Source organism: Balaenoptera physalus, assembly GCF_965194825.1.
Source record: "Balaenoptera physalus genome assembly, chromosome: 13".
In the NCBI taxonomy this organism is placed as follows: domain Eukaryota; kingdom Metazoa; phylum Chordata; class Mammalia; order Artiodactyla; family Balaenopteridae; genus Balaenoptera; species Balaenoptera physalus.
Genome location: NC_138892.1, coordinates 64,773,753 through 64,798,050, shown reverse-complemented (window position 1 = coordinate 64,798,050; position 24,298 = coordinate 64,773,753). Strand labels below are relative to the sequence as shown.

General features: G+C 51.4%; 1 protein-coding gene across 4 annotated transcripts in view; it reads right to left on the bottom strand.

Moving 5' to 3' along the window:
• Window positions 1-24,298, bottom strand: part of FMNL3 (formin like 3) — a 54,966-nt gene that overhangs the window by 8,672 nt on the left and 21,996 nt on the right. For 2 of the 4 annotated variants that reach the window (XM_082421314.1, XM_082421313.1), the window contains exons 2-11: window positions 12,803-12,886; window positions 10,648-10,728; window positions 10,295-10,371; window positions 7,057-7,140; window positions 4,142-4,294; window positions 2,820-2,928; window positions 2,554-2,630; window positions 2,108-2,201; window positions 950-1,024; window positions 263-373 (exon numbers count right to left, since the gene is read on the bottom strand). In XM_082421314.1, the coding sequence (XP_082277440.1) occupies window positions 263-373; window positions 950-1,024; window positions 2,108-2,201; window positions 2,554-2,630; window positions 2,820-2,928; window positions 4,142-4,294; window positions 7,057-7,140; window positions 10,295-10,371; window positions 10,648-10,728; window positions 12,803-12,886 (945 nt within the window). Of the gene's footprint in view, window positions 1-262; window positions 374-949; window positions 1,025-2,107; window positions 2,202-2,553; window positions 2,631-2,819; window positions 2,929-4,141; window positions 4,295-7,056; window positions 7,141-10,294; window positions 10,372-10,647; window positions 10,729-12,802; window positions 12,900-24,298 lie in introns of all 4 variants that reach the window. The other 2 variants (XM_082421315.1, XM_082421316.1) reach the window with 2 other exon arrangements.

The following is a 24,298-nucleotide window of genomic DNA, read 5'->3' as shown; positions in this document are numbered from 1 at the left end:
TCCTCATCAGCCTCCATGACCCCTTCCTAGAGCCCAGGACCCAGGGAGCTCCTACTGTAGCCGTGTCAGATTCTCGCCCTGTGGAGCCGACTGACTGAGGAGCCCTGTGCGCAAAGGCCAGAGTCCCAGGTCACAGAAGACAGGCCGGGTGCCGGCAGCATCCGTGACTAGCCTCTTGTAAAAGAAAAACTCCTTGTGATACAGCTAAGCTGGTCCTCTTCCCCGAAGCGCCTCACCCCGTGAGGACTCCAGCCCAGCTCACCTGCAGGAACTCCTCCAGCCCCAGCTTTGTAAACTCATACTGCAGGTGGACCCGGAAGTTCATATCCTCCACCGAGTGCACCACGATGTTGATAAACTGCATGCAGGCCACCTGGGGAAGGAGCAGCCCAGAGGGGCAGAGAGAGCCGAGACATGGAGGGGAGGCAGCTGTTAGGGCCAGCATCATCAGGTGGATAATCAAAAGGAGTAAAAAAGGTAAGTCTTTCAGGGAGCAATAAGAGAATTTTAACTTAAAAAACGTCAAACTTAATATTCATTTTATGAAGACAAGTAAATTACATGAGAAATAGGTGTAAATGAATATTTGGCTGATTTCCTTTGCACACCAGCAGGTATTCCTTGAGACAACCCTACTAGCTGTATACCCTAGACTGAAGGGAAGCGAAGCTAGAGGAAAAGCTGGGGAAGAGGAAAGCAGCTCAGAAAGGATCCAAATCAGGGACAGTACGGCCACACAAAGGGGGAAAGGAGGTAGACACAAGACAGAAATTGTCCTGGAGTTTCTCAAAGCTTTCTGGGGTGAGTGAGTGGACAAGGAGCATTTACTGAGTAGAGAACCACTCGAGGTCCTACACAGAACATCAAAGTATGCTGTCGGCCCAGCCCCTGTTCTCAAGGAGTAGGCGGCCCTGCTGGGCATGCACCTGACCCAGGACCAGCTCCTCACCATGAAGTCGATGTTGCTGTCCTCATTCCGGAAATACTCCATCAGCTTCTCAAAGCGGTGCAGCTCCTTGCATACCTGAACAAGCAAACTTTCTCAGTAACAGGATCTGTCCCATGCAGAACCCAAGGCCCTGAGTCCTGGTTCCCAGGAACATCCAGCAAAGGGACTGGTTCAGACCAAGTGTAACCACAGTTCTTTCTATGTAACGGGTCACTTGGGACATGATAGAAGAAAGCCTGGGACCTGGCATCTGCTCTGGGTCCCTGAGGGAGCACAGTAAAGCGTGGGCCCTTAGTCTGGGCTCTGGGTGCCTCTGAGGGTAAGCCAAGAAGAAACACAGGGGTCTGGTGTTGCCGAGCTATTGAAGGAAAGAGGGAGGGTGGAGGAAGGTTGGAGGCCATGGCCGAGGCAGGAGGCTGAAGTCCTAGTGGGGACGCAGGAGAGAGGCCTGGGTGCAGGAAAGCCTCTGTGCTGAGAGGGGTCCAGAGACTCCTCTGAGCCTCTGGCTTCAAGGAGGAAAAGCCATTTCCTGGCTTGAACAATGGATGCTAGGGAAGAGGTCCAAAAAGGAGGAAGAGGTGGGACCAGCAGCTGCAGCTGTATGTCGAGGAATCCTACGTTCAAGCAGATGGGGGTTTCAAAGCCAGGCCCAGAGTCTGGGGAATTCCAAGTCGGAGCTCCCTCTCCCCTCACCAACGACAGCCAACACCCCAGGAGGACCCCTGCTTGCCTTCTCCTCCCACTACAAATATAACTGCCTCGGGTTCTACCAGTGGGTTCACTGCCTCAGAACGACCTGGGGAGCCTGTTAAAGCACAGATGGCCAGGCCTCCCAGGGGTCTGTGCATTTAACACAGGCTCTTCAGGTATTCTGCTGCACAGCAGGTTAGAACTGCTGGACTATAGCCCTCAAGTGAGGGCATCCTTCGCTGGCCAATCAGGAGCTTTCCCGACACAAGATCTAGTAAGACTGAAGTTTGGGTTTTGGTTTAAAAAAGCAGGGGGCAGACTACCTAGCTAAAAGCACTAGGCTGTTAAAATCCCTAGGATGTGTGAGATCACAGGAAAGGGCGCTTACCTACGTGGCTCACACCTCCTCCCCGCCAAACACACACGCACGCACGCACGCACGCACGCGCGCGGGTATAGGAAACTGACCTCTTTGAAATTGTCAAAGGCAGCAAGAATGATTTCGTGACCTCCCCGTACCAAACACACGGCTGCCAGGAGCTCTAAGACAAGTGCTTTGGTCCTAAGGGGTGGAGAATGAAGATTAACACCCTAGCCCCTGACCCTGGCCACCACACAGCTCACTTCCACAACTGGGTGAGTCCTTTCAAGAGAGTAGAGACAGCCTCGGTGGTGAGGGAGAGGGTGGGTTTGGGAAAGAAGGCAGGGGAAGGCAGGCCTTCTCCCTCCCTGAGCTGTGTAGACCAGAGGAGAGCAGAACACTCCTCCTCCAGCAGAGGTGAGGGGCCAAACCAAGGCGCTGACCTAGGCCACAGGACCTGAGGCCAGGCAGGACTTCTTGGCAGGGACAAGTGCAGCCCAGTTCTCCAGAGTCCTGGGCAGAGCGGGGAGGAAAGGGGAGGGAAGGAACTCACCTTGGATTCTTGTTGTTGAGGCTGAGCGCAATCTCATTGACAGCGTGAGGGTGGGACATGACCAGGTTGAATCCATACTGTAGCAAGGGGAAAGGACAGAAGGAGGGGAGACCGTGACGGTGGGGAAGGCAGATCCCAGCCGGAGCTCCCTGACTGCAGGCCCACCAGCAAACCTGTCTTTTACAAGCTGGTGCCTTCCTAGCTCTCCTGGTGTGGGAGATGAGGCAGAAGAGGCAGAGCACCCGTGGCTAGTGCTGTCGCCTTACCTGATAGTTCATGATGGCTCTGAGACAAAGGATACAGACGTGGACGTCATCCTTCTGGCTCACCAGGCGGGAGTTCTTCAGCGCCCTGCGCCCAGGGAGAGTGCTATACCTGGGGGAGAGGGGCTGCTGGTGAAGGGTCTAGAAGCACTTGCCATCACCCAGACAGCAGGCTGCCCCTCAGCAACAGAAGAAAAGGGGGACGGAGGACCTTGCACCAGCAGCCCAGAGAGACGCAGGGGGTGCAGGTGCAGGGGTCAGGGCGCTCCACTGTTTTCACCTCCCTGGAACAGGTCTTTGTCAGTTAACTATCCAGGATCCCAGCATTACAACCAGTGCCCAAACCATCCTAAGCCCAGACGTCCTCCAAAATACAACACGAGGTGTGTAGGCCTTCCTAGACCTCAAGATGGGTCCAGGAGACATTCATTTGAGCCATCCTTCCTCCTCCTTCTAGTCACTGCATCTTTAACACATTCCCTGGGGCAGGGGCATCTTAGCTCCCATCCCACATCTATGTCCTAGAAAAGACAGAGCAGACCCCAAAGGCTATAGAAGGGCTAGGGACTACATCTGACTGCCCCTAGTGATGTTTCATGGAAAAAAAAGGAAACACAAGTGGTATCCGCTCGTGCATGACTAGAATGGGCAAAACCCAAAGAAGACTAGGAGAAAAGCATGGCTGAGAGACAGAGGCCATGGAAAGGGCCATAGGACCCAAAGGAAAGCCTCCCTCTGTAAGAGGGGCTCTCAGAAATCATCCGGTCCGTCCACCTGCCTCCGGGCAGGATGGCTCTTCAGATACTACAGACAAATGAACACGCTGCAGCCTTGGAGGAAAAAAAAAGGCCTAAAGGAAGAAGTGAAGGGAAGGTGAGCAGCAGTAGGTTGGGTGGGAGCTGGTCTCCGGGCAGCTGATGGGGCTGCGTGCAGAGCAGAGGGAAACAGACATGAGGGCAGGTGCTGGACCAGCTGGTGAAGACTAAGGAGCTGGGTGAGGACAAGCCCTGCCCAGAGGCCTGGAGGAACGGCAGAGTGAGAATGGTGAATGGAGGCGCCCCCAGAGACGGGGAGAGGAGAGGGGAGGGCTGGAACCCCAGATGGGGTGGGCACAGCCGAGGGTGATGTACTTACCCAGGACAGATCGCTGGGCAGAGTCAAGGAGACAGAGAGGACAGACCAGAGACAGACTGGCAGGCAGAGGGCAAGAGAGCTGAGCCTGGAAGCAAGAGTGAAGGGAGGAGCATGAGCACTCACCGCTGTCACCCAAGACCTGGACGGGGACGAGGGTGGGAGGCAGGCGGGCAGAGCGAGAGCACACATACCGGAGCACAGACTGGCGCGCAGAGCGAGCGAGGCTGTTGGTGAAGGGGGCTGACAGGGCGCTGGGTGGCTGCAGGTCCTCGATGGACCTGCTCCAGGACCGGAGCTTGTCAAATGCACCATCGTCACCACTCTCCAGAGCCTCAAAGTCAAACCTGGAGCAGGAAAGGACACAAGCGCACACACAGGAGAAATTCAGTGCCAAGCCGCCCGGCGAGCCCACCCCCGCCCTTTAGACATCTAGGGCAACAAGAAGCAAGGGCAGCAGAAGAGAAAGCAGAATTGGGCAGCAGAGACCCAACCCTGGTCAGGAGGGCTGAGTAGGGCAGAGTAGTCACCGGCAGCAACCAGGAGGGGGATCTGAGGAGATGCGGGTGCTGACCGAGGCCAGCCGCTGCCCCCCACTGGCCTCCAGGAGTCACCTCCCCACGGGCCCGAAGGGACGCGGGGAGCTGGCAGTCTTTCTGCACTCCCAGCCATAGAGGGGCATCTCAGAGAAGCTGCCGCTCCCCTTGGAGAATCCGCCCTGCAGAGCAGTGGTGGGGAACAGGCCAACTGAAGGGATTACTAGGGGGCAAATGGCAGCAGCCAAAGGGGCCTCTCAGTGCCCTGAGGGTGGGGCCCGGGTGGCTCTGGACTAGGTTCACGAGGCCAGGTCTGAGTGGAAGGGAACGGGGGTCCCGACAAAGCCAGAGTGGGACAGGCCTCTATGTTCAGGAAAAGCACCATGGTCTCATCCTAGCACTGGGTTTTAATGACCGGGTTTTCTTTCCATGGTTCTACTTAAGGCTTCTAGGTTTTTCTGGTTTAGAGGCTCCTTGGGCTTCAGCTCCCCTCGGGGAAGAAATCACAGGTCGAGGGTGTGAACTGGGGTCCTTAGTCCCCACCGGAGTTGGGATGGTTTCTATGTCACTTCCTGCTTCTGGGACCAGACATCTCCCACCATCAGCAGTTCGGGAGTGTAGCCAGGGCAAGGAGGACAGCTCAAGATCACAAACCCACAAGGCCTTCTCCTTTACATATCCCCACATCGGGATCTACCCCCTCTGAGAAACAAGCCCCACTCCTCTTTCCTGTCCTCTTCCTCCAGTAGGTCACCCAGGACTGAGCAAGCATCTCCTACAGGCTCTTCCCCCAAGGAGGCTTCTGCTCAGACACGCACAGCCCCAGGGTCAAAGGCACAGAGGCCGAGGCTTTCTGAAATAGGAAGCGGTATCTGCAGATGCCTGAGTGTTCCCAAGGAAGCAGGAGCAGACTTCAGGATCCTGACGATCACATGCTTAACGGGGCTCTCAAGCGGACATCAGGGGAGTCTCCCAGACAGGGAAACCACTTGCCAGTGGTTTCCCTCCGTGAATAATAGTATTCCCCAGAGCTGGGATGTGCAGTTTACAAATAAGTGCCTTCACTCAAACTCTACTTGGCTTCGTTCTTTTCCCCTCAACCCTTCCCAAAACACACACTCTTACCTCACCTGCTCCGAGTCTTTCTTTTAAAAACACAGTCAAAGGTACTGCTGTGGACACTACAATACTGAGGTTCCAGTGTATTTTGGTTTCAAGCAGCTGGAATTTGTTTGCTTTTGAAACAAGATATGCTTATTTGGAAAAATAATCTACATCTTTTGCTATAAAAGCTCTGAATTAAAAAAAAAAATCGCTTCAGCAAATGTTTTTCATTTCTTTCTATAAAAAGAGTGAGTTTCTTTTAAGGGATAGGAGGATCATGAGGCTTGACTTCTGTAGGGACGGGAATGGGGAGTGGGCCACTCTTGGTTTTAACAGGGGATGACCTGGAAAAAATGACAAAGGCCAAACCTAGGAGAGGCATTAGTTCGAAACCCTAAGGAGATGAGGGTGAAAACCTGCTGAGGAAGGAGAACAGCCCAGGGGCAAAGACAGTAGCAAGAAAAGTGGAAGTCGAGGCTGGGGCTGAGTCCCAGAACTGAGGAGTTCCCCAGGACGCGGGACTTTCAGCGCTAACACTCGGGAAAGTCACGGGCAAACTGGGATGATCAGTCACCCGAGGGCTGACGTAAGCCTTGGGTCTAAGTCTGAATGTGTTGGCCATGCCATGAACGATCAATATAATCCCTCTTTCCATATATTTAGGTAATTATGGAGGGAACAACACCTTAAATAATAACAATTAACAAATAAAAAGCAGCTACCACAGTATAGACTATGTTCCAAATACTACAACTGCTTTACACACATTATCATCTAATTCTTATGGCAACCCTGGAATATGGATCTCCTCTTACATAAGAGGCCCTCAGCAAACCTGCCTGAGGTCACGCAGACAGTAAAGGACAGAAGAGACCCACACCCAGCTTTGGGCTTTGTCTTAACTTGAAAGCCCTCGTTCCTTCCACTACCCCACACTGCCTTCTCCTCTGCGCTAATTCACTTCCAGCTGCCTCCAAACCCCCCACCTGCTTGACAAAGGTTACTGAATGCTTCACTTTCAGTCTGTGTCAAAGGTCATGCTCACTGCTCCTGGGGTGACCTGGAGTAACCCTCTCACAACTGGAGACCCAAAGTTGCTTCTTGAAGACTTAGCTCTCCCAAAGCAAACGAATCCCACAGGGCATCTCTCCCAGAAGCCAGGACATTTCCTTGGACGGCTCCCAGCATGGAGTCTGGATCCTTTGGGCTCGGATTCTGAGCTCCCGTTCCACATCTCTCCTCCTGCTCCCCAAAATGCACCTTCTACTCCAGTCACCTGGCATTCTTCACTGATCTCAGACAGCCCCTTGGCCGCCTGTCCACTCCCACGCTGCTGCCTGGGTCCTCCCCTCCTGCCTGGGGTTCCCATTCCCATCTTCACTACTGCAAGCTCACCCTTCCTCGTCAAAGCAGAATGGGACCATGTCCTTCCTCACCGTTCCCCAACCCTAGTCCCAGGTGGTACTCACATGACGGAACACTGGGCAAATGACAGGTAATCCACCAGCACGTCCAGGCCTTTGTTTTCATCATTCAGAAACTCCCGCACCCACCTACAGATAAAGGAAACATAGTGGAGGGGTCTGCTAAAGTGGATTGAGGGCGAGGAGGAAAAGGTGCCTCTGACAAAACGACACCCCCTCCTGGATCCTCTGGAACTCAGCACCAGTCTGGGAGAATTCTGAAGATCAAAGCCTGTGGCAGACCCAGCCATGGTCACGTCACCGGCCTGGACCGTCCCTAGGCGGGAGAGCCAGGGATGAGGAAAGGTACAGGCCTTCCAACACCATGTTAGCCAAACCAGCTTTCAGTAGCCCCCTCCTCAAGGGCCAGGGCCCCACTCAATCATTTTCTAGGTCTCTGGTGTCCAGCACGTGGCTGGGCGCACCGTCCTGATGCCACGTTCCTGGGAGGAATTGAGGGTTAGACAGAGCATTTACTGTAGCCCTTGTGCAGAGCTGTTTCTGACAGAAGCCAGCAGGTCCCCGACTTGACAGAAGTCTCAGTTAAAAGACAGGCAGGGAGGGTCAAAGAGAGTCTGGAACAGAGGCATATTGGGCCAAAAGGCTCTCCACCAAGTTCAAGGAAAGGTATTTTGGGAAGTAGTGAGCAGAGGGATACGTGGGACTTCAGTGTTTTGTCAGGGTGAGTCTGGCAGAATAGGAAAAGGATGCGGGGACAGTCAGGAACTCAAGTAACCCCAGAGTGGCTCTGGCCACTAAGAGGGTGAACCAGGGAGGCAGGAGGGAAGACAACTAAGCACCCTAAAGACAGTGGACCGGGGCATTTTCACCCTTCTGCCTTCAGGCCTTTTGAACTCAGACATCCCTGGAAGGAAAGTCAGGAGCGAGTCCCAGGACTGTTACAGGACAGGCTCATTCTCGTCCTATAGATATACAGGACCCAGAGAGACATAAAACTCTCAGGATGAACCCTGACTCTCCTGTGCTCTGTTCCCTCTGAGCGTCCAGGTGTCCTTCTAGGCCAGCTGCGCCAAACAGCCCTGCAAGGCCGCTTCTCCCCCACAGCTGGAACACCAGCGCCATGTTTGATGGCCACACCCCGGGCTACAGAGAGAGGCCGGGCCAGAGCACCAGGCCCGGCTCAGATCTGGCAGCCGGCTCTGGCTGAGGCTGACTGACACCGGAGCTGCCTGAAGTTAGCTTCCTCTCTGGGGGCCGACAGGCCTCCCGTTTCCTGTCTGTCTGCGCTCCAGCTCCCCACCCCCTTCTCATTTCCTGTCTGAGTCTACACTGCTATTTTCGGGATCTTGACACTTTGAGGAGAGGTTAAAGGGCACTTAGGCAAGGCCGCAAAACCAATACAAACCAGGGAGAGGAGGAGCAGGAGAGGCTCTGGAATCCTACTTCCCAGCCCGCCCACTCCAGGCCCGAGCTCCCATCTCTGCAGGCCTGGGGCTGATCAGGCTGCTGCCGAAGCAAGACCCTCCTCTCCCTACCTTGCCCTGGGCTCCTACTGCCCTGAAGCACCCACACCCCAGCCTGACAGCCTGACAAACTCTTCCTGCCCCAGAATCCGGGACGGATCCGGGCCCTCCCACATAACTCTCCCAGAGAAGCCACAGTCCGGATGACAGGAGCTCCTAAAATGCCAGACACTAAGCTGCTCCTGGGAACCAAGGACCAGGTCCAGACCTCTAGCTTGTGTGCCAACTGCCAAGAGGCCCGGGCCTGGGAACCATGCTGCTCTGGCCCCAGCTCCTGGCCAATGGCCAGGGCGGATGGCACCAGGTAGAAGGGGCAGGCAGAGGGGACTGCCCCGCACTGCTCTGTGGCCCTCTCCTGAGAAAAGCAGACCCCCATCCTCACGTAGCAGGACTTAATAAGGAAGGCAGGAGGGCCTGAGAGAGAAGGGAGCGGGGAGGGGTAAAGGCCCTGTGGAGCAATGCAGGGTGGTAGACGGTGTCTGGAGCTGCCATCTGTGTCACTCTTGCTCTCTCACGTCGGGTAGCTGATGAGGCTTCTGCAGTTCTTCCTTTCCTTCTGAGGAGCTTCACCAAATAAAGGTGAAGGCTTAGTTACACATTTCCAAGCAGGTCAGTTCTCAATGTCTGGTTCACAGATGAGGTGTGAAAGCCAACTCTGGCCATCAAGCACAGCTACTGAGGCCAGGAACTGTCCCTTTCCTGTTCTTTCCTGTGCCATTTCCCCTACAACTGTTGCTGAGGCAGCTGGCTGCATACAGGTAGCCTCCATAAGAACCCCAGGCAGCCTCAGCCCTGGGAGGGGACAGGAGGGGAAGGCGTATTATGTCATTTTGCTCTTTCTACCCCTGCTCTCAGGAAGCCCAGGACCCTGGGGCTGGAACCTTCCCAGAAACCTCCACCCCGACCCCAGGCTCGACTTCTCACTCGTGTAAGTTCTCAGTGTTCATGCCAGGCCCCTCGGTCAGGCCTGTAGCCCTGCCTGCAGTTCTCCATCAGGTGTCCCTCACTGTCCTTGGTGTACATACACACACACACACACACACACACTCTCTCTCTCTCTCTCTCTCCCACTTTCACTATATTTACTCTGGCTGGTTACAGTTTTATAAAACTGAGACCACAGCCGTCTTTCACTGTATCTCACGCATTAGCCCTCTGTCTGTTCAGCAGGTGCCGGTTCCCCACTTCTCTGGCAAAAAAAGACTCATGTAGTTTCTAGGGGCCCAGTCAATGGGTTGGCAGTACCCTGGTCAGTGAATACGGAAGGTGTTCAGCTCCTGGCCCCCACTGCCTTAGATCTTCCCTGGTACTTCAGGAAGCTGCTTCTGCTCATGAACTAAAATTGTCTTATAATCAAGCAAATAATCTTCCGGGCACCAAACAGTCCATGAACTAGGTCTCGGCTACCCAATGCAGCACACTCCCCCATCCCCAGCCTTCTCTGGGCCTCCCCTGGCCCAGCCCCAGGCCACAGGCAGACTCCAGTCTCAGCTGCTGTGGGAATGTCTTCCACTCAAAGCCACAGGCTGAGGACCCCAGGAGAGGCCCCAAGCTTGCCAGCAGCATCCAGTCAGCAGCTGGCAGAGCTGAGGGGGAGAAGAGCCAGAAAAGGAACAGTCTGAAGCTCTCTGGGGAAATAAAAGCCATTCAAGAGGCAAATCTGCCCCATGGCAGGGAGATGAAACAGGCAAACTATCCTCAGTGGACACCAGGTCCTAAGAGGCCAGGTGAAAAGGCTCTGATGGTCAAATCTGACTCACCCAATGTGGTTGGTACGAAGTGAGATCTCCAGCTCTCTCAGTACTTTGGTTGACTCCTGCACTCTTCTCCTGAACTTCTGTAAACATGGAATTTTCTGTCACTGATGGAGGTCCCCAAGCCAACTTTACAATACAAGCAAAAGGGGTAGGAAAGGAAAGGGAAGGCGTACAAGAGGGCAGTTAGAGTCCTGCCCTCTGTTACTAGCCAGCCACTCCAGGGCCATGGCCTCAGAACACAGAAACCCAACTCCCCTTGATCAGAAGCAGTCCCAACCCAAGTCAAACGGTCTGCCCCTAAACCCCACAGGACTGTAAAGGGCAGCAAAACGGGGCCTCCCTGCCTCGCACTTCACCTTCCGAGTTACGCTGGGGTCCAAGAAGCTCTGGAGTTTCTGGATGTAAGTGTGGGGAGGATTCTTCACCTGGAATCGTTCCTGTAAGGGAAACACGTGTGTGTACACAGACACCCAAGGTTCTGAGGGGGGTGTTGAGGAAGTAGGGCACTCACAGTGTTTGATGTGAGGGGACGCCTAAAGTTATCACCTGGCCCTTAACATCACCCAAACCATAGGTTCCCCTTCTTGACTTATCCTCAGCTACTTCTCATCTGTTGCCATCTTCTCCTCCTTCAATTAGTACTCCCTGAGCCTAAAATATTTTTCTACATTAAAAATTATTTTAAGAGCCTGCTGCTTGCTAAGAAGATGCGGGGATTACGTAGCTCTAAACAGCACCCAAAATAAAGACATGATTGGGAAATGTTGTTCACTTCCTAGCCAGCTAATGGACAGGGGTTAGCAAGGCGAAGGGGAGGGGAGCTAGGCCTTGTAGAAGCCAACTTTCTCAGCCCTGAGTCCAGACTTGGGACTGGACTGGTTTTGCTGTGTTAACACAGCTCAGGAGTGCAAACACACTTTCTGCTCCTTGCCCAGGTCCCAGGTCCCAACAATCGAAGCAACCCCAAATGCTGCAGGCTGCTTTCAGCAAGATCACTGCTCCGTCCCCTTCCACACAGGGCACAGGCTCCCCATTGTGGCCCAACCCCCTCATCTGACCCAAGGGAAAACTCAGGGAAAACTCTTAAGCATTCTGGTCCTGCAAGGGCCTCCACAACAGAGATATCTGAAGAGTTAGGGGCTGGAGAGGGTCCAGGAGAATGATATAATGTTAGGAAACAGAACCTAAAAACAAATGAAAGAAAAAAAGGAAAGGTTTGAGAAAGAGCTGACATTATGTGACCTAGAAAAGACTGAGAGATTATCAATTAAAGAAACTCAGTACCAAAGGGCTGCTGTTCTCCAAACCCCAGGTAGCTGCTCACCGTGCTCACCAACTCCTCTTAATGCAGAACTCAAGGAAATGGGCCTTCCCTGGAGAAGGAGCGACCTGGACTAGGTTCTCTGAAGCATGATTCTACCTTAGGTCAAGCAGCATGACTTGGGAAGCAGAGGAATAGTTAGCACAGATGGAGTTGGCGGCCTGAGCCCTGACTCCATCACCTACCAGTGAAAGGCAAGTTACTGAGCCTCAGGTTCTGCTTCTATAAAATGTAACAGTGCCTTCCTCAGAGGGTTTTTGTGAGGATTAAATATTTCTACATATATGTGTGTGTGTGTGTGTGTGTGTGTGTGTGTGTATATATATATATATATATATATATATATGTATATATATAAAGTGCTTGGTCCATAATAAGTACTCAATAAATGTTAGCTACTGTGATTTTGTTCAGGGCTTGAAAAAAATTATGTTTATGACAAAACTCCATCAGAAAGTGCTGGGTAAACAGACTGCCTCCACTCTGTGCCAGGTGTTTCCATACCTCCCAAGAGGTAAGGAACTAAAAGCCAACTCTCCAGCAGTGCAGACAGGCCTGTCTGAGTTCAGAAACTCATGACTTGTGATCTTCAAATGTGTGCAGGGGAAAGAGCAAGGCCGCGGGCATTAGTTCTTGATTCTGAGCTAAGTGATAATCTCTATTTTCTCTTCTGGCTCTAAACACTTTCATGTAGGGAGAGCTTCCAATCCTCATGTTCTGAGATTTGGGAACAGGAGACTAGAGGACTGGGGCTTCTCATTCCTAGAGGCCTGTAAATAATGGGGAAAATCCTACTATTTGCCAGGTCTGGAGCAGAGTGAGAGAAAAATGGTGCTTTGGATTTCCCAGCCAGGGACAGCCCTCACCCTGGGGAAAGGCAGAAACAAGCTCTGCTGGGAAAAACACCAAACTCCTCCACAGCAGACCCTATACCTCAGACCTACACAAACCTCCTCGAGGCTGCTGCTCACTGGGAAGAAATCAAGACAATGCTTTGTGGCAGCTATTGGCCTACCAGCCCTGTCTCTGTTAGGAGAGGCGTTTTGGAACAGGAAGTAAGCATGGACTGAGGCTACGCCCAGGCCAGGGTTCCTCAAGGAACCCCAGAGCTGCAGTCAATGCCCACGGTCCTGCTGCCTCGTCCAGCTCAAGACACACCCCCACTTCCGGACCCACCGCAAACCCCGTACCTGGTCACAGATCAGATCCCACTTCTTCTCGTTGTCATACTGCCGCAGGAGCCGGGCTTTGTCAGGAGGCAGGTTCATGGAGCTCTGAGGAGAGAACCTGAGTCAACAGGGCTGACAGGCTTCCCTCAGGCCTGGTCCCTCAGGCTTCACCCTGACACTCTGTGGCTGATAAGGAAGGCTCAGAGAGGCATGACCATCCTCCTGCTTCCCCTTCATATTTGCTTCAGCTTGGCTGAGCAACGTTTTCCAAACCACAGGTCGTGGAATCAATTTAGTCAGTCAAGAGTAACTTTATTTTAAATGAAAATGAACAGATTGGTTATCGGGGGTGGGGGGGAGGGATAAACTGGGAGATTGGGACTGACATATACACACTACTATACATAAAATAGATAACTAGTAAGAACTGGCTGTATAGCACAGGCAACTCTACTCAATACTCTGTAATGGCCTATATGGGAAAAGAATTAAAAAAAAAAAAAAGAGTGGATATATGTGTATTTATAACTGATTCACTTTGCTGTACACCTGAAACTAACATGACATTGTAAATCAACTATACTCCAATAAAAATTACATTTTAAAAAAGAAAATGAACAGATTAAAATAGAATAGAATTGAAGATACCAGAATTCATTGCAAGTAGGAAGTATAAATAATGTTTCATGGACTTCCCTGGTGGCACAGTGGTTAAGAATCCACCTGCCAGTGGAGGGGACGCAGGTTCGATCCCTGGTCCAGGAAGATCCCACATGCCGCGGAGCAACTAAGCCCGTGCACCACAACTACTGAGCCTGTGCTCTAGAGCCTGCGAGCCACAACTACTGAGCCTGCGAGCCACAACTACTGAAGCCTGTGTGCTCTAGGGCCTGTGTACTGCAACTACTGAGCCCGAGTGCTGCAACTACTGAAGCTCACGCGCGTAGAAGCCCATGCATGCTCCAAGAGAAGCCACCACAATGAGAAGCCCGTGCACTGCAACAAAGAGTAGCCCCCGCTCACCGCAACCAGAGAAAAGCCCCACGTGCAGCAACGAAGACCCAACACAGCCAAAAATAGATAAATAAAATGTTTCATGAAGTTTTGTTTCTTTTTATATGTTATGTATACACATACACACACACACACACACACACACACACACAGATCACACTGTAAGATGTGTTTCTTAACATGGGACCGGGCAAAAAAGTTTGAAAGCTACCAGTCTAAACTGACAACCTTCAATCGATTTTCCCCCACGGTCTGAGAGCTGAGCGGGCTTCCTGCACCACGTATGCCCATGAGTGAATCCTGAGCCACCCACAGCCTGTGCAGATGCCACAAGTCTACCCCTTTCCCTCATATCAGGATACAAGTGAATGAGTAGAACATTAACATAAAGGTAACTGCTCAAATTTTTAAGGAAATAATTTACAAAATTTCAGGACTTTAATTATTAGTATCAATTACTTATGACACAACTCCCAATTACTTAAGACACAGTAAAGTGTCCCAACCCCTCGTTGAGACACTCTAACCTAGAGTACAGGACAGACCAGGAGTCATTTTATTTTGTTCACTACTGTTTGCTGAGTGAATAAATGAATACAAGTGTAAGTGAGTAAAAGCCAAGGCATCCATGGGCGCGCTCCACCCAGACCAGCAGCCCTACCTTCCCCTTTTTACCCCCATCCAGCCAAGGCCCTCCTCTAGCCAGTCAGGCGGCTGCCTTGGTGGCAGGTCACAGCCCTTGCCTCCAAAGGCAGATCACTCACCTGCACCCCACCCCCAACTCCTGAATCAGATATGATCTCCTACCTGAAGTGTCAGAGCTGTCTGAGGACCCACGTGACTGCCCACAAATCCAGCCTCTTCCCCCAGCACACTCAGGCCACCTGGAAGGTCTTCCTCTCATCTTTCTCTCCTTTACCTACTGCTCCAAGTTCAGCTCTTAACCCCCGGGTAAACGAAGCGTGACCACTTGGTTTACCTCTGCCCACTCCTTGACATCCTCATCCCTGGGAACATGAATCACGCGTGCCCGGGATCCCAAGGAGTCACACAGGCCCTGCATTATTCCAAAAGCAGCAGGAGTATCCTGGGAGTGGGGCCTCCATTTTCTAAGAAACTAAAAGAAAATCCTTAAACATCATTTATTTCTGTTACAGGTAGCTATTTATTATGCATTTATTTACATACATACTATTAAGCCAGTTGTATGCTCATCTAGCTCCTAAAGGACTGTGTCTATTCATACGATCTCCAACCCCCAATAATGTCTAACCCTGTGACAGGCACTGAGTGGAGAGTAAGTTGATGGTAAACCTATGGTTAAGATGTCCCGGTTCTGAGCTCTGGGCCCAGCTCCTTGCTGGAAACAGGGTCACTATGGTTCAAAAAAGGAAGTAGCGTTGGCATCTCTGCTCAGTGTTTAGAAGTGGAAGAACTTAGGAATACAGAAGAGGTTAAGAGAAGAAAAGAAGGGGAAGAGACCACCACTTCACACCTCTCCCCATGGTTTCTGCTGCCCTGTTAACCTGCCTGAGCTTCCGCAGGCAAGAGGGGCTAACCGAATCCTCCCGACTGCCGATGTAGCAGGGATGGCCGGACGGGCAAATACAACCCCAGATGTTCTCTCTGGAATTACTTTGCTAAGGGCCAATCTCAGCATGTCTCTGTGGATAACAGGACAGGAGCAGGAGGCCACAACAGAACAGGGACCCAAAGATCAAAGGTGGCCCAGAGCAAGTTCTCCCACCTAACCAGGGCCAGGCTGCTGCCAGCTGAGCCCAAGTGAGACCAGGCCTGGTTCTGGCTCTGTGTGCGTCCTGAGGTGACTTCACTGTCATCTGCTCCTTTCTCCCAAGTCTGTGCCGTGAAGATAGAAAACAGTTGTCTGTCTCCCTTGGAAGAACGCGACTGGGCCGGGGGGCGGGAGCTTGTCGCTACTGTGGCAGACATCACATCCCGTCTACACCAACTTCCTCCCTCAGCCACCCACTGTCAGCTGCTGTGGCCTCACACTTCCCCACCAGGTGAACTGGTGAGAAAACGTCCCCCCATGGCTTCAAAGACGAAGCAGAGTCACCACCTTTGGGAACCCTAGCCTAAGAGCATGGAGGAGGAACCTCAGGGACCTGGCCAAACTTTAGATGCCCAGGAGAGAGGGACACCAGTGTATGGAAATGGGTGGCAGAAGCATGAATCAGCTCCGACCACAGGCCCACATCCTCCAGTCCAGAGTTCTCGGTGGCACTTTCTGGATAGTGATGGTGGTCTTCTCTGCTCCTTTGGGGCCGAAGTGTGATGGGGAAGGAGGTGGGTGGGGGAATTCCCAGCCTCCAACACTCACAAGAAGTCCATCACTGACTGGGGGGTGGGAGCCACTGGCTAGGGGGCAGGACCAGGGCCTGGCAGTTCTCCACCTGCCAGACCAGGGCATCGGGGCTTCTGCCTCCACCAGAAAACGTGCGTGAGGCCAGCAGGGCTCAACGTCCTGAGGAAGGGCAGCTTCCTGAGTTCCGGGGACAGCCAGGGAGCAAATCTGACACGGTTCCTTCTGGTCTCGGTCAGAGGTTTGTTTCCTTGACATTCTCCTGCCGTGGTTCCGCAGAGACCTCAGGCTCTCTTGAGGCAGAAGCTGGGCTGAGTTCTTGCTAACTCCTCTCTGAGATCCTTGCTGAACAGAAAGGTGGTTCAGCTGTCTCGGAGCAGGGGGCACTGAAGGAGGAATCAGAGAGCCCAAGATCAACTTTGGGCTCTTCAGAGTCACAGAACCTCAGTGAGCTCGTCCATAAGACGGAGACAATCTCACGACTTCACAGGGTTTTATGAGGATTAAATGATAAATACTTTGGGTCCGTATGTGTCTGGAACACACAGTTCCCTCCCCGCTCTTCCTAGAAACCTTGAGTAATGTTCTGACATCCCAAGGACCTGCCCTCTTGCTCCTGGCTTGTCCCTCTATCTCTGCCTCTGTCCCTCCTCCTTCAGCACTGCTTCTCCACACTCTGGGGACAGAGCAATCCCTTACCCCTCCTTTGATCCCTCTCTGGTTTCCTCTAAGCCTAGGAGGCAATGAAATACCACCGTCCTTGGGGAGGGAAGGGGAGACCCCAGGGAGATGGGAAGAGAGGGGGAAGAGGAACTCAGACTGAAAGCAACTCCGGGACTGATTCCTAAATCAGAGGGAACCAGCCAGGAGTCTAATAATAAAAACCTACAACAGGAAGAAGCAGAAAGGGGTGGATCTGATGCTTCTCCGGCAAGGCCGCTCCGGTTTACTGCCAGTTTGAGGCCAGGCAGAGTGCCCTGCTCAGGGACCAACCCCTTCCTGGGCTCTGTGGGAGCAAAAGGGCCCAGTCCCCCCAGCAAGGCTTCCTTACTCCCCACCGGACCCCTGTTGGCCCCAGAGAAGCAGAGGAGGAGGGAGGTGGCTCTGGTCGCAGAGGTTCCTTTCCCTTTCCTGCTCTGCACCCCCGGTCAGTTGGCCCCTCCTCGTTTCCTTCCCACTGCAGGGGAAGGGAAATGCCGGTAGGGTTGGAGTTTCCTTCAAAGCTGTGGCTCCTGTGCTGGGACTCACCCCTGCCTCTGTCAGTCTCCTTGGGCCAGGCCTGGGGAAAACCCAACAAACAGAAATAAGAACCACCCAAAATTCCCAGCTGCTTCTATTGGTCCCAGTCAATCATGATAAATCTCAGGAATAGAGACAAAAATGGCATAGCTCCTCTGAGGAGAGGGAGAGAGATGTCTGAAACTTTCCTGTGAGGGGGATTCTGGAGGCTTGAGGGAAGGCAGAAAAGGGCTGTCTATTTTGAGCAAATACAGAATGTGAGTTGGTGGTTTTCTTGATGTTTTCCCTCTCAGAACCACCTCCCCACAAAGTCCCCTACGGCTGGCCACTTCTCCCCAGTGTGGTAGCCCCAGCCGCCAGGCTCAGCCCATGGGGGTGGGAAGCCCTGGGAAGCTGAGTCCAGAACTTCCCCAGAGATGAAATGAGGCACTGTCCCGGGCACTACATGCTGCTGAGCCCCAGCTCCGGGTCACAGCGGCCAGCAAAGCCTCTCGGGCATCCACAGATCAGCCCATTATACAGATGGCAGAGGAGAATGCGGTGAGGTCCCAGCTTTGGGAGTCCAGGAGACTCTGCTGTAGGAGCAGCTGGAGGCCTGCGTTCCCGCCCTGTGTTCCTGCCAGGATCCCCTCACATCTCTTGCCCCCAAGTCAATGGCGAAACAGGCAACACTGGGCACAAAGGGCCATGTCCAGCCACCAGAAGGACAGAGTGTTAGGAGTGGCCCGGCCTACTCTCCACGTGTCTCTCCTGGTGGGCAGTAGACGCAGCTGTGGCCAGCTGGGCACTGCTCCCAAAGGGCAAGAGCCCAAGGAGGTGGGAGGTACCAGCCCCTGCTGCCTTGGCCCCCTTGGCGGCCACAGCCAGACCTGCCAGCCCTGCGCAGTAGCAGCTCCCAGACAATGAGAGTTATTTTCAGCCAGCGCTTTAACACAAGCCAGCTGGCCGGTGTGCAGGGCGGGAGTCCTCCTCCACCCAGCCGGCCCAGACGGCAGGCCCAGCCTGTTGCTTACGCTGCTGCCGCCTCTGCGTCACTGTTTGTTTATCTCGTTGTTTCAGCACAGCTCCTCCTAATTGCCCCCCAGAAGTACAATCCTGGCAAAAGGAAACCAAAAAAATCAGAGAGTTTGATCAAAGGTCCAAGAACTAAAATTAAGAAGGTCCAGACATGGGAAACACAGCAGTCCCTGCAAACACCCACACCTTCCCCCAGCCCCGTGACTGGCGGGAGTAGTGCAGGGGAGGAAGCAGACCAGGTCGGTGGCCAGGTCTCACTGCAGCTCCCACAGACCGAGCCCAAGCCTGGCTTTGCTGCCAACCTGGGAGACGAAGCTCAGGACAGCTCTCCTCACCTGCCTCCCTCCCATCCTTCTTTTCAGAGCTCAGGTTTGGAGAAGATAACTTGAGACAGAGTCTGGAATGAGCCTGAGCCAACTGGGAAAGGCTCTGGGAGAACTGTATCCTGCAGCAGAAAGGAAATCACAAGAACAGTTCATGACACTTGGCTGGAGGAAGAGGTAGCCCTGCCCGTGACGGAGTGGGATGAACACTTCAAGAATAGGAAGGGGTGGACGGCAGCAGTCACCTCCCTGGACTCGAGGCTTCCTGCCCTGGTGCTACCAAACCCCACAGCCTCAATGGTGCAGCTCCCCCTCCCTCCTCACCTCCCGCCATCTGCAGACCCATGCCCAGGGGCTCATGGGTGTGACACAGCTCTAGCCACACGCACGGTTTCCTCAAGGCCTAAGCTACCCTACTAGACTTATGGGAAAATTGCTAGGGTACCTTATGACAAAAGACATCAGAAAAGTGGGTGCTCCTTGACTTAAGTGTCTGTAATGGCTTAGGTCTGGCTTTCTGGTTTTGTTTACTTGAAGCTATCACTTTGGGGACAAGCTGCCAGGGAAAAACCAGCTTTCAGAGCCCTGTCTGGAGAACGTGCTTCTGTGGTCACTGATGACTCTATAACCAGAAATGACTTGTTGAGCAGTTACGGGCCAAGTCCCTGAGCAGCCTGGAGGAAAAAGAGATGGATTCGCCAGATGTCTCAGGCTGAGCTCTGCAACTCACACCAGGGAAGTCGGGTAAAGGAGAGGTCCTAGAAGGCCAGCATCAATCAAAGAGGTGGCTTTATCCAAATACAACTATACCCCCCGAGGCCTCTTCTTCACCCTGGAACACTCCTGCGTCGGATCCTGAGCAGGCACAGGAAGTTGGCCATGTCCCCAGGGCCAGCAAAGCCCCCCAGCTCTACCCTCTGCCACCCTGTCGGCCTCACACCTGACATCAGGTAACCTTGGCAGGTAACCTGGCCCTAAGGACACCTTTCTGGCCTACTCAATCAAGAAGCACACAGCCTCAGATAGAAGAACTTTTGTTAGCTAGGGGCCCCAAGCCCCAGCTTGAAAAGTCACTGCCACAGCAACTTGATCTATCTGCTGGCTCCTCAGCCCCTCCTCGCGGTTAGCCAGACCCACACAGTCCCCAGTTACGCAGAATGGAAACTATTCTGCTGGGGGCAGCTGGCTTTCCAAAGCTAAGGAGTCTTGGGGCAGAGCCTCACATTATCCCGGTAGCCAACCAAAGTCGACCCTTCTCTTCATGACATTCTGCCCTCCCGCCAGGGGAGCCCTAATAGGCAGCGCTACCTCACAGAGGACACAACATTTCTGGGGTAACATCCTACAAAAGGCATCCTCTTCTCTCTCCTCAGACCACAGCCCATTACCACTAGGACCCAGGGTGTGTCCTTCCCAGGGTCTCTCATCCATACCTTCCCTTCCCTTCCATTCCCACTGCCACCATCGGATAGGCCCTTGTTGTTGTTCACTCCTGACCTTCTGGGATAACCTTCTAGCTGGCATCCCTACTTCCAAACTGCATGTGGATGAAATTTCTAAACTTCCTAGCACATAAGATAAATCATGTTTCTTTTCAGTTCAGAAATCTTCTCTGACTCCTTACCATTTACACAAGAAAACCTAAACTCCTTGGCCTACTGTTCTTAGAATCTTAAATAAGAAAGAGCTTCACAGGTAATATTCTCCCTGGGTTGGCCCCAGCATCTCTGACCAGCTCATTCTCTCCTGGACTCTCTCTTGGAACAGCCACTCTTGCCATAGGATTTGCTTGTAACTGACGTTTCCCCAATCTTCTGAATCCCTACCTATTACTACCTGACTCAAAATCCAACTCTGTGACTACCCAAAACAGCTCAGTCTCTCTTCTGAGCTCCAAAGCATAATCATATGTGAAGAATGATATGGCAGAGACCTGCTTGTTATCCCCAACCTCTTCTCACCTTTCTTATTAATGAACCTCCAATGTTCAGCTGAGCACTTAGCAACCCAGAATTAATATATTTCTATAAACAACAAGGTCCTACTGTATAGCACAGGGAACTATATTCAATATCCTGGGATAAACCATAATGGAAAATAATATAAAAAAGAATGTATATATGTGTATAAGTGAGTCACTTTGCTGTACAGCAGAAATTAACACAACATTGTAAATCAACTATACTTGAACTTAAAAAATAAATTTAAAAAATTAAAAGAATTAATATATTTCTCATCTTCTGTAGCATTCAGGTGTGGCTATGTGACCATGTGGGATGCAAGTAGAAGTAGTGTGCACAACTTCTGAGAAGTATCATTAAAGGGAGGGAGTATACCCTTTTCTCCTTCCTCCTTCCAGCTGGTTGGAATGCAGAGGTAATGGCTGGCACTTCAGCAGCTATTCTGGACCATGAGGTGACCTTGGAAATGAAATCCAGATGAGTGAAGCAAAGAGGAAAAAAATAGCTGGTCACTGATACCATGGATCTTAACACAAATTGAATGAAGTCATATAGTGTCTTTTCATGTGTGTATTTCCTTTATTTACAACTAGAACATGAACTCCTGGAGGGTAAGGGTCATGCCTTATCCTTCTTTGAATCATGTGCAGGTGCTTAATAAATAACTGATTGATCCTGCTACTACCTCTCCCATCACCAAGTCCCTGGTTCAGTCCCTGGTTATTTCTGGAGGGGATTATCCAAATTCTTACAATTGTCCTTGCTATTTCTGGTCCCTCTCCTATAATCTGCCTTATGTGCTACAGCCCAAATCACTTTCCTTAATGCTGCTTCTCCCTCAGCAAACTCCCACTTCTCATTCTGAGTTTCAACTCTGTCCTTCAGTTCACGCTATAAATCTAAGACACTCCCCTGACTCATCTTCTAACCAGACTCATCTTCTTAAAGCCCGCTAGACCACAAGCTCCTGAGCACAGGGACCATCATCACCAGCTTGTTTATCACTGTAGTAGGTGCTCAATAAATTTTGGGCAAATTGAATTTCCCCATACATATACTCCTCTTTTTCCTGCCCCTAAGATTTCTACTCTACATTATCCTCAGAGATCATCTCCTTCCCAATTGCCAGCCATGCCCCACATCCAATTCACAACATCCAATCCCACCTTCTCTAGCAAATCTTTCATAAGTGAGACTGGTAAGGTCTACACTCGCCCCCTAATAGCGTCTCCACACATTTACTAACGCCTTTAAAATATGTTCATGGAGTTGTAATTTATAGCTAATGTCTCTTCACCTTTTCTTGGGTGTTCAATAAATATCCTATCACAAATCTCACAGAGTGCTTAAAGCACAGAATGAGGAGCCACACTGCCCTGGTATGAATCTTGGTTCCACCACTTACTAGTGTGGCCTTGGGAGACTTACTTAATCTCTATGAGTCTCAGTTTCCTCATCTATAAAATGGAGGTAGAAATAATACTTACTTCATAGGGTTGCTATGATGATTAAAGTTAATATATGTAAAACATTTAAGTCAGAAGTAGGTAGTAAACGTTACACATAAAGCTAGCTATGGTTTTCTTGGGGGGATGGGGTTTGGATTTCTTATTCAACAATTAGCTGGAAAGTAACAATATGTCAATCATTAAGCTAGGAGCTGGGGATATAAAAATAAATAGGACAGGATCCTTACATTCAGGAAGTTTATATCCAGAGGGCAAGGTAGACAAGCAAACCACGGATGAGTGCATACAGCACAGCTGTGAAACAGGTGCACATGGCACTGTAGGATCCCAAGGACGCAAAATCTAATAGACAGAAGAGTCGAGTAAGGCTTCCTGGAAGAAATGCTATAGGATTTAGTCTTAAAACATCAAGCCGGAGGAAGGCAGGAAAAGCAATGAAGCAGGGGAAGATGGTGATATGCTAGGCAAGGACATAGCAATTTCAAGTACACAGACACACAAAACACCATAAAAAGTCTGGGAGTCCCTGATTTACAATAATGGAATAAAAGTATATATGAGGAAATTACAGCAGGCAGGGAACAGCCAGATGACACAAGGTCTAGGGAACTAAGGTAAGTAGGTGGGCATGAGTAGGATAATAATGATACTACTATTAAAATGATAAAATAATGACAAAAGCTAACATTTATTGACAAAACTTTGATAAGAACTCTATATGAGGGACATCCCTGGTGGTCCAGTGGTTAAGAACCCGTCTTGCAATGCAGGGGACGCTAGTTCGATCCCTGGTCAGGGAACTGAGATCCCACATGCTGAGCGGGGCTACTGAGCCCTCGTGTCACAACTAGCGAGCCCTCACGCCACAACTAATGAGGCTGCGTGCCACAGCTAGAGAGAAGCCCTTGCACTGCCATCAAGAGCCCACGCGCCGCAACAAAAGATCCGACATGCCACAACTAAGACCTGATGCAGCCCCAAAATAAATAAATATTAAAAAAAAAGGAAGAACTTTATACAATTATCTCATTTAATTCTCACAAGAAACCTATGAAGTTGGGACTAACATCATTCCTATTTTACAGGTGAGGAAACAAAGGCTTCGAAAGGCAGGCCGTGGAACTTACCCAGGGTCACACAGCCAGTATGCGATAGAGCTGAGATTTGAATCCAGGTCTGACCCTGAGTTTGTATTCCCATACAATGCCTCTTCTGAGACAACCAATTGTTTTAGCCCTTCTCTGAACCTTTTCAAACTGCATGCATCCTTCAGGATCAATACGATCAATGCTCCTCATGAAGCCCCCTCCAAACAACCCATACCTCTGCACACTCCTTCCCCTGAACTTCTGTGGGGCTTCCTGCCCTTGCTTCCCATCCACAATTATGTTCAATCATTCCTTCAATACTAGCGTCTTCTAGGCATCATACACTGTGCCAACTGGAAGTCCTACTTTGCCTTGCAGTAACTCTTGTATATTTACCAAAAAAGGGAAAACTATGGCTTATAAACGTCTACCCTGGGCCAAGCACTATGCTAGATCTTTTAATTATAAGATTTCACAAAAAAATTTACTGCACGCTCATATTACTACTCACATTCTGTATTATTTCCTGAACTAGACTGTAAGCTTTGTGAGGGCATAGACTTTCCTTGACCACACCTGTTCCTAGAGAAGGATGTCTGACACACAGAAAAAGCTTAATAGGTGCTGTGAGCTGCCTGTGTGGATGGCAGAGGCCGGCTGGGGGCAGCACTCCATCTCACCCAGTGTACCAGTTGGGGGCCCGGCTTGGGCTTTCTAAGAGTCTCATAAACCCAGGAGCTTATTATCAAAACATAAAACTTAATGAATCCCTTCCTACATCCAGACTACATGTGGGAGGGGCATGACTCCTGCTTTATGCCCCAGCATGGGCTCACATCTGTCACCAGTCATGTCAGCTGGGGAGAGGCACTACAAGTCCTTCGTCTCTCCTTGCTTTTTCAATTGCTCTCAAATGGAGGTCCATCTCAGTGCCTCAGTGCTCCTCTCCTCTTTGGGGAGGAATCGTAAAGACCCCAGTCTGCTCTTGATCCACAAGCTACCCTCCCAACATTGTCCCTCCTCATGACTTTAAGGCCAGAGCTCGACACAGAGGTTATGACTGCCCACACCCTACCCCATCTT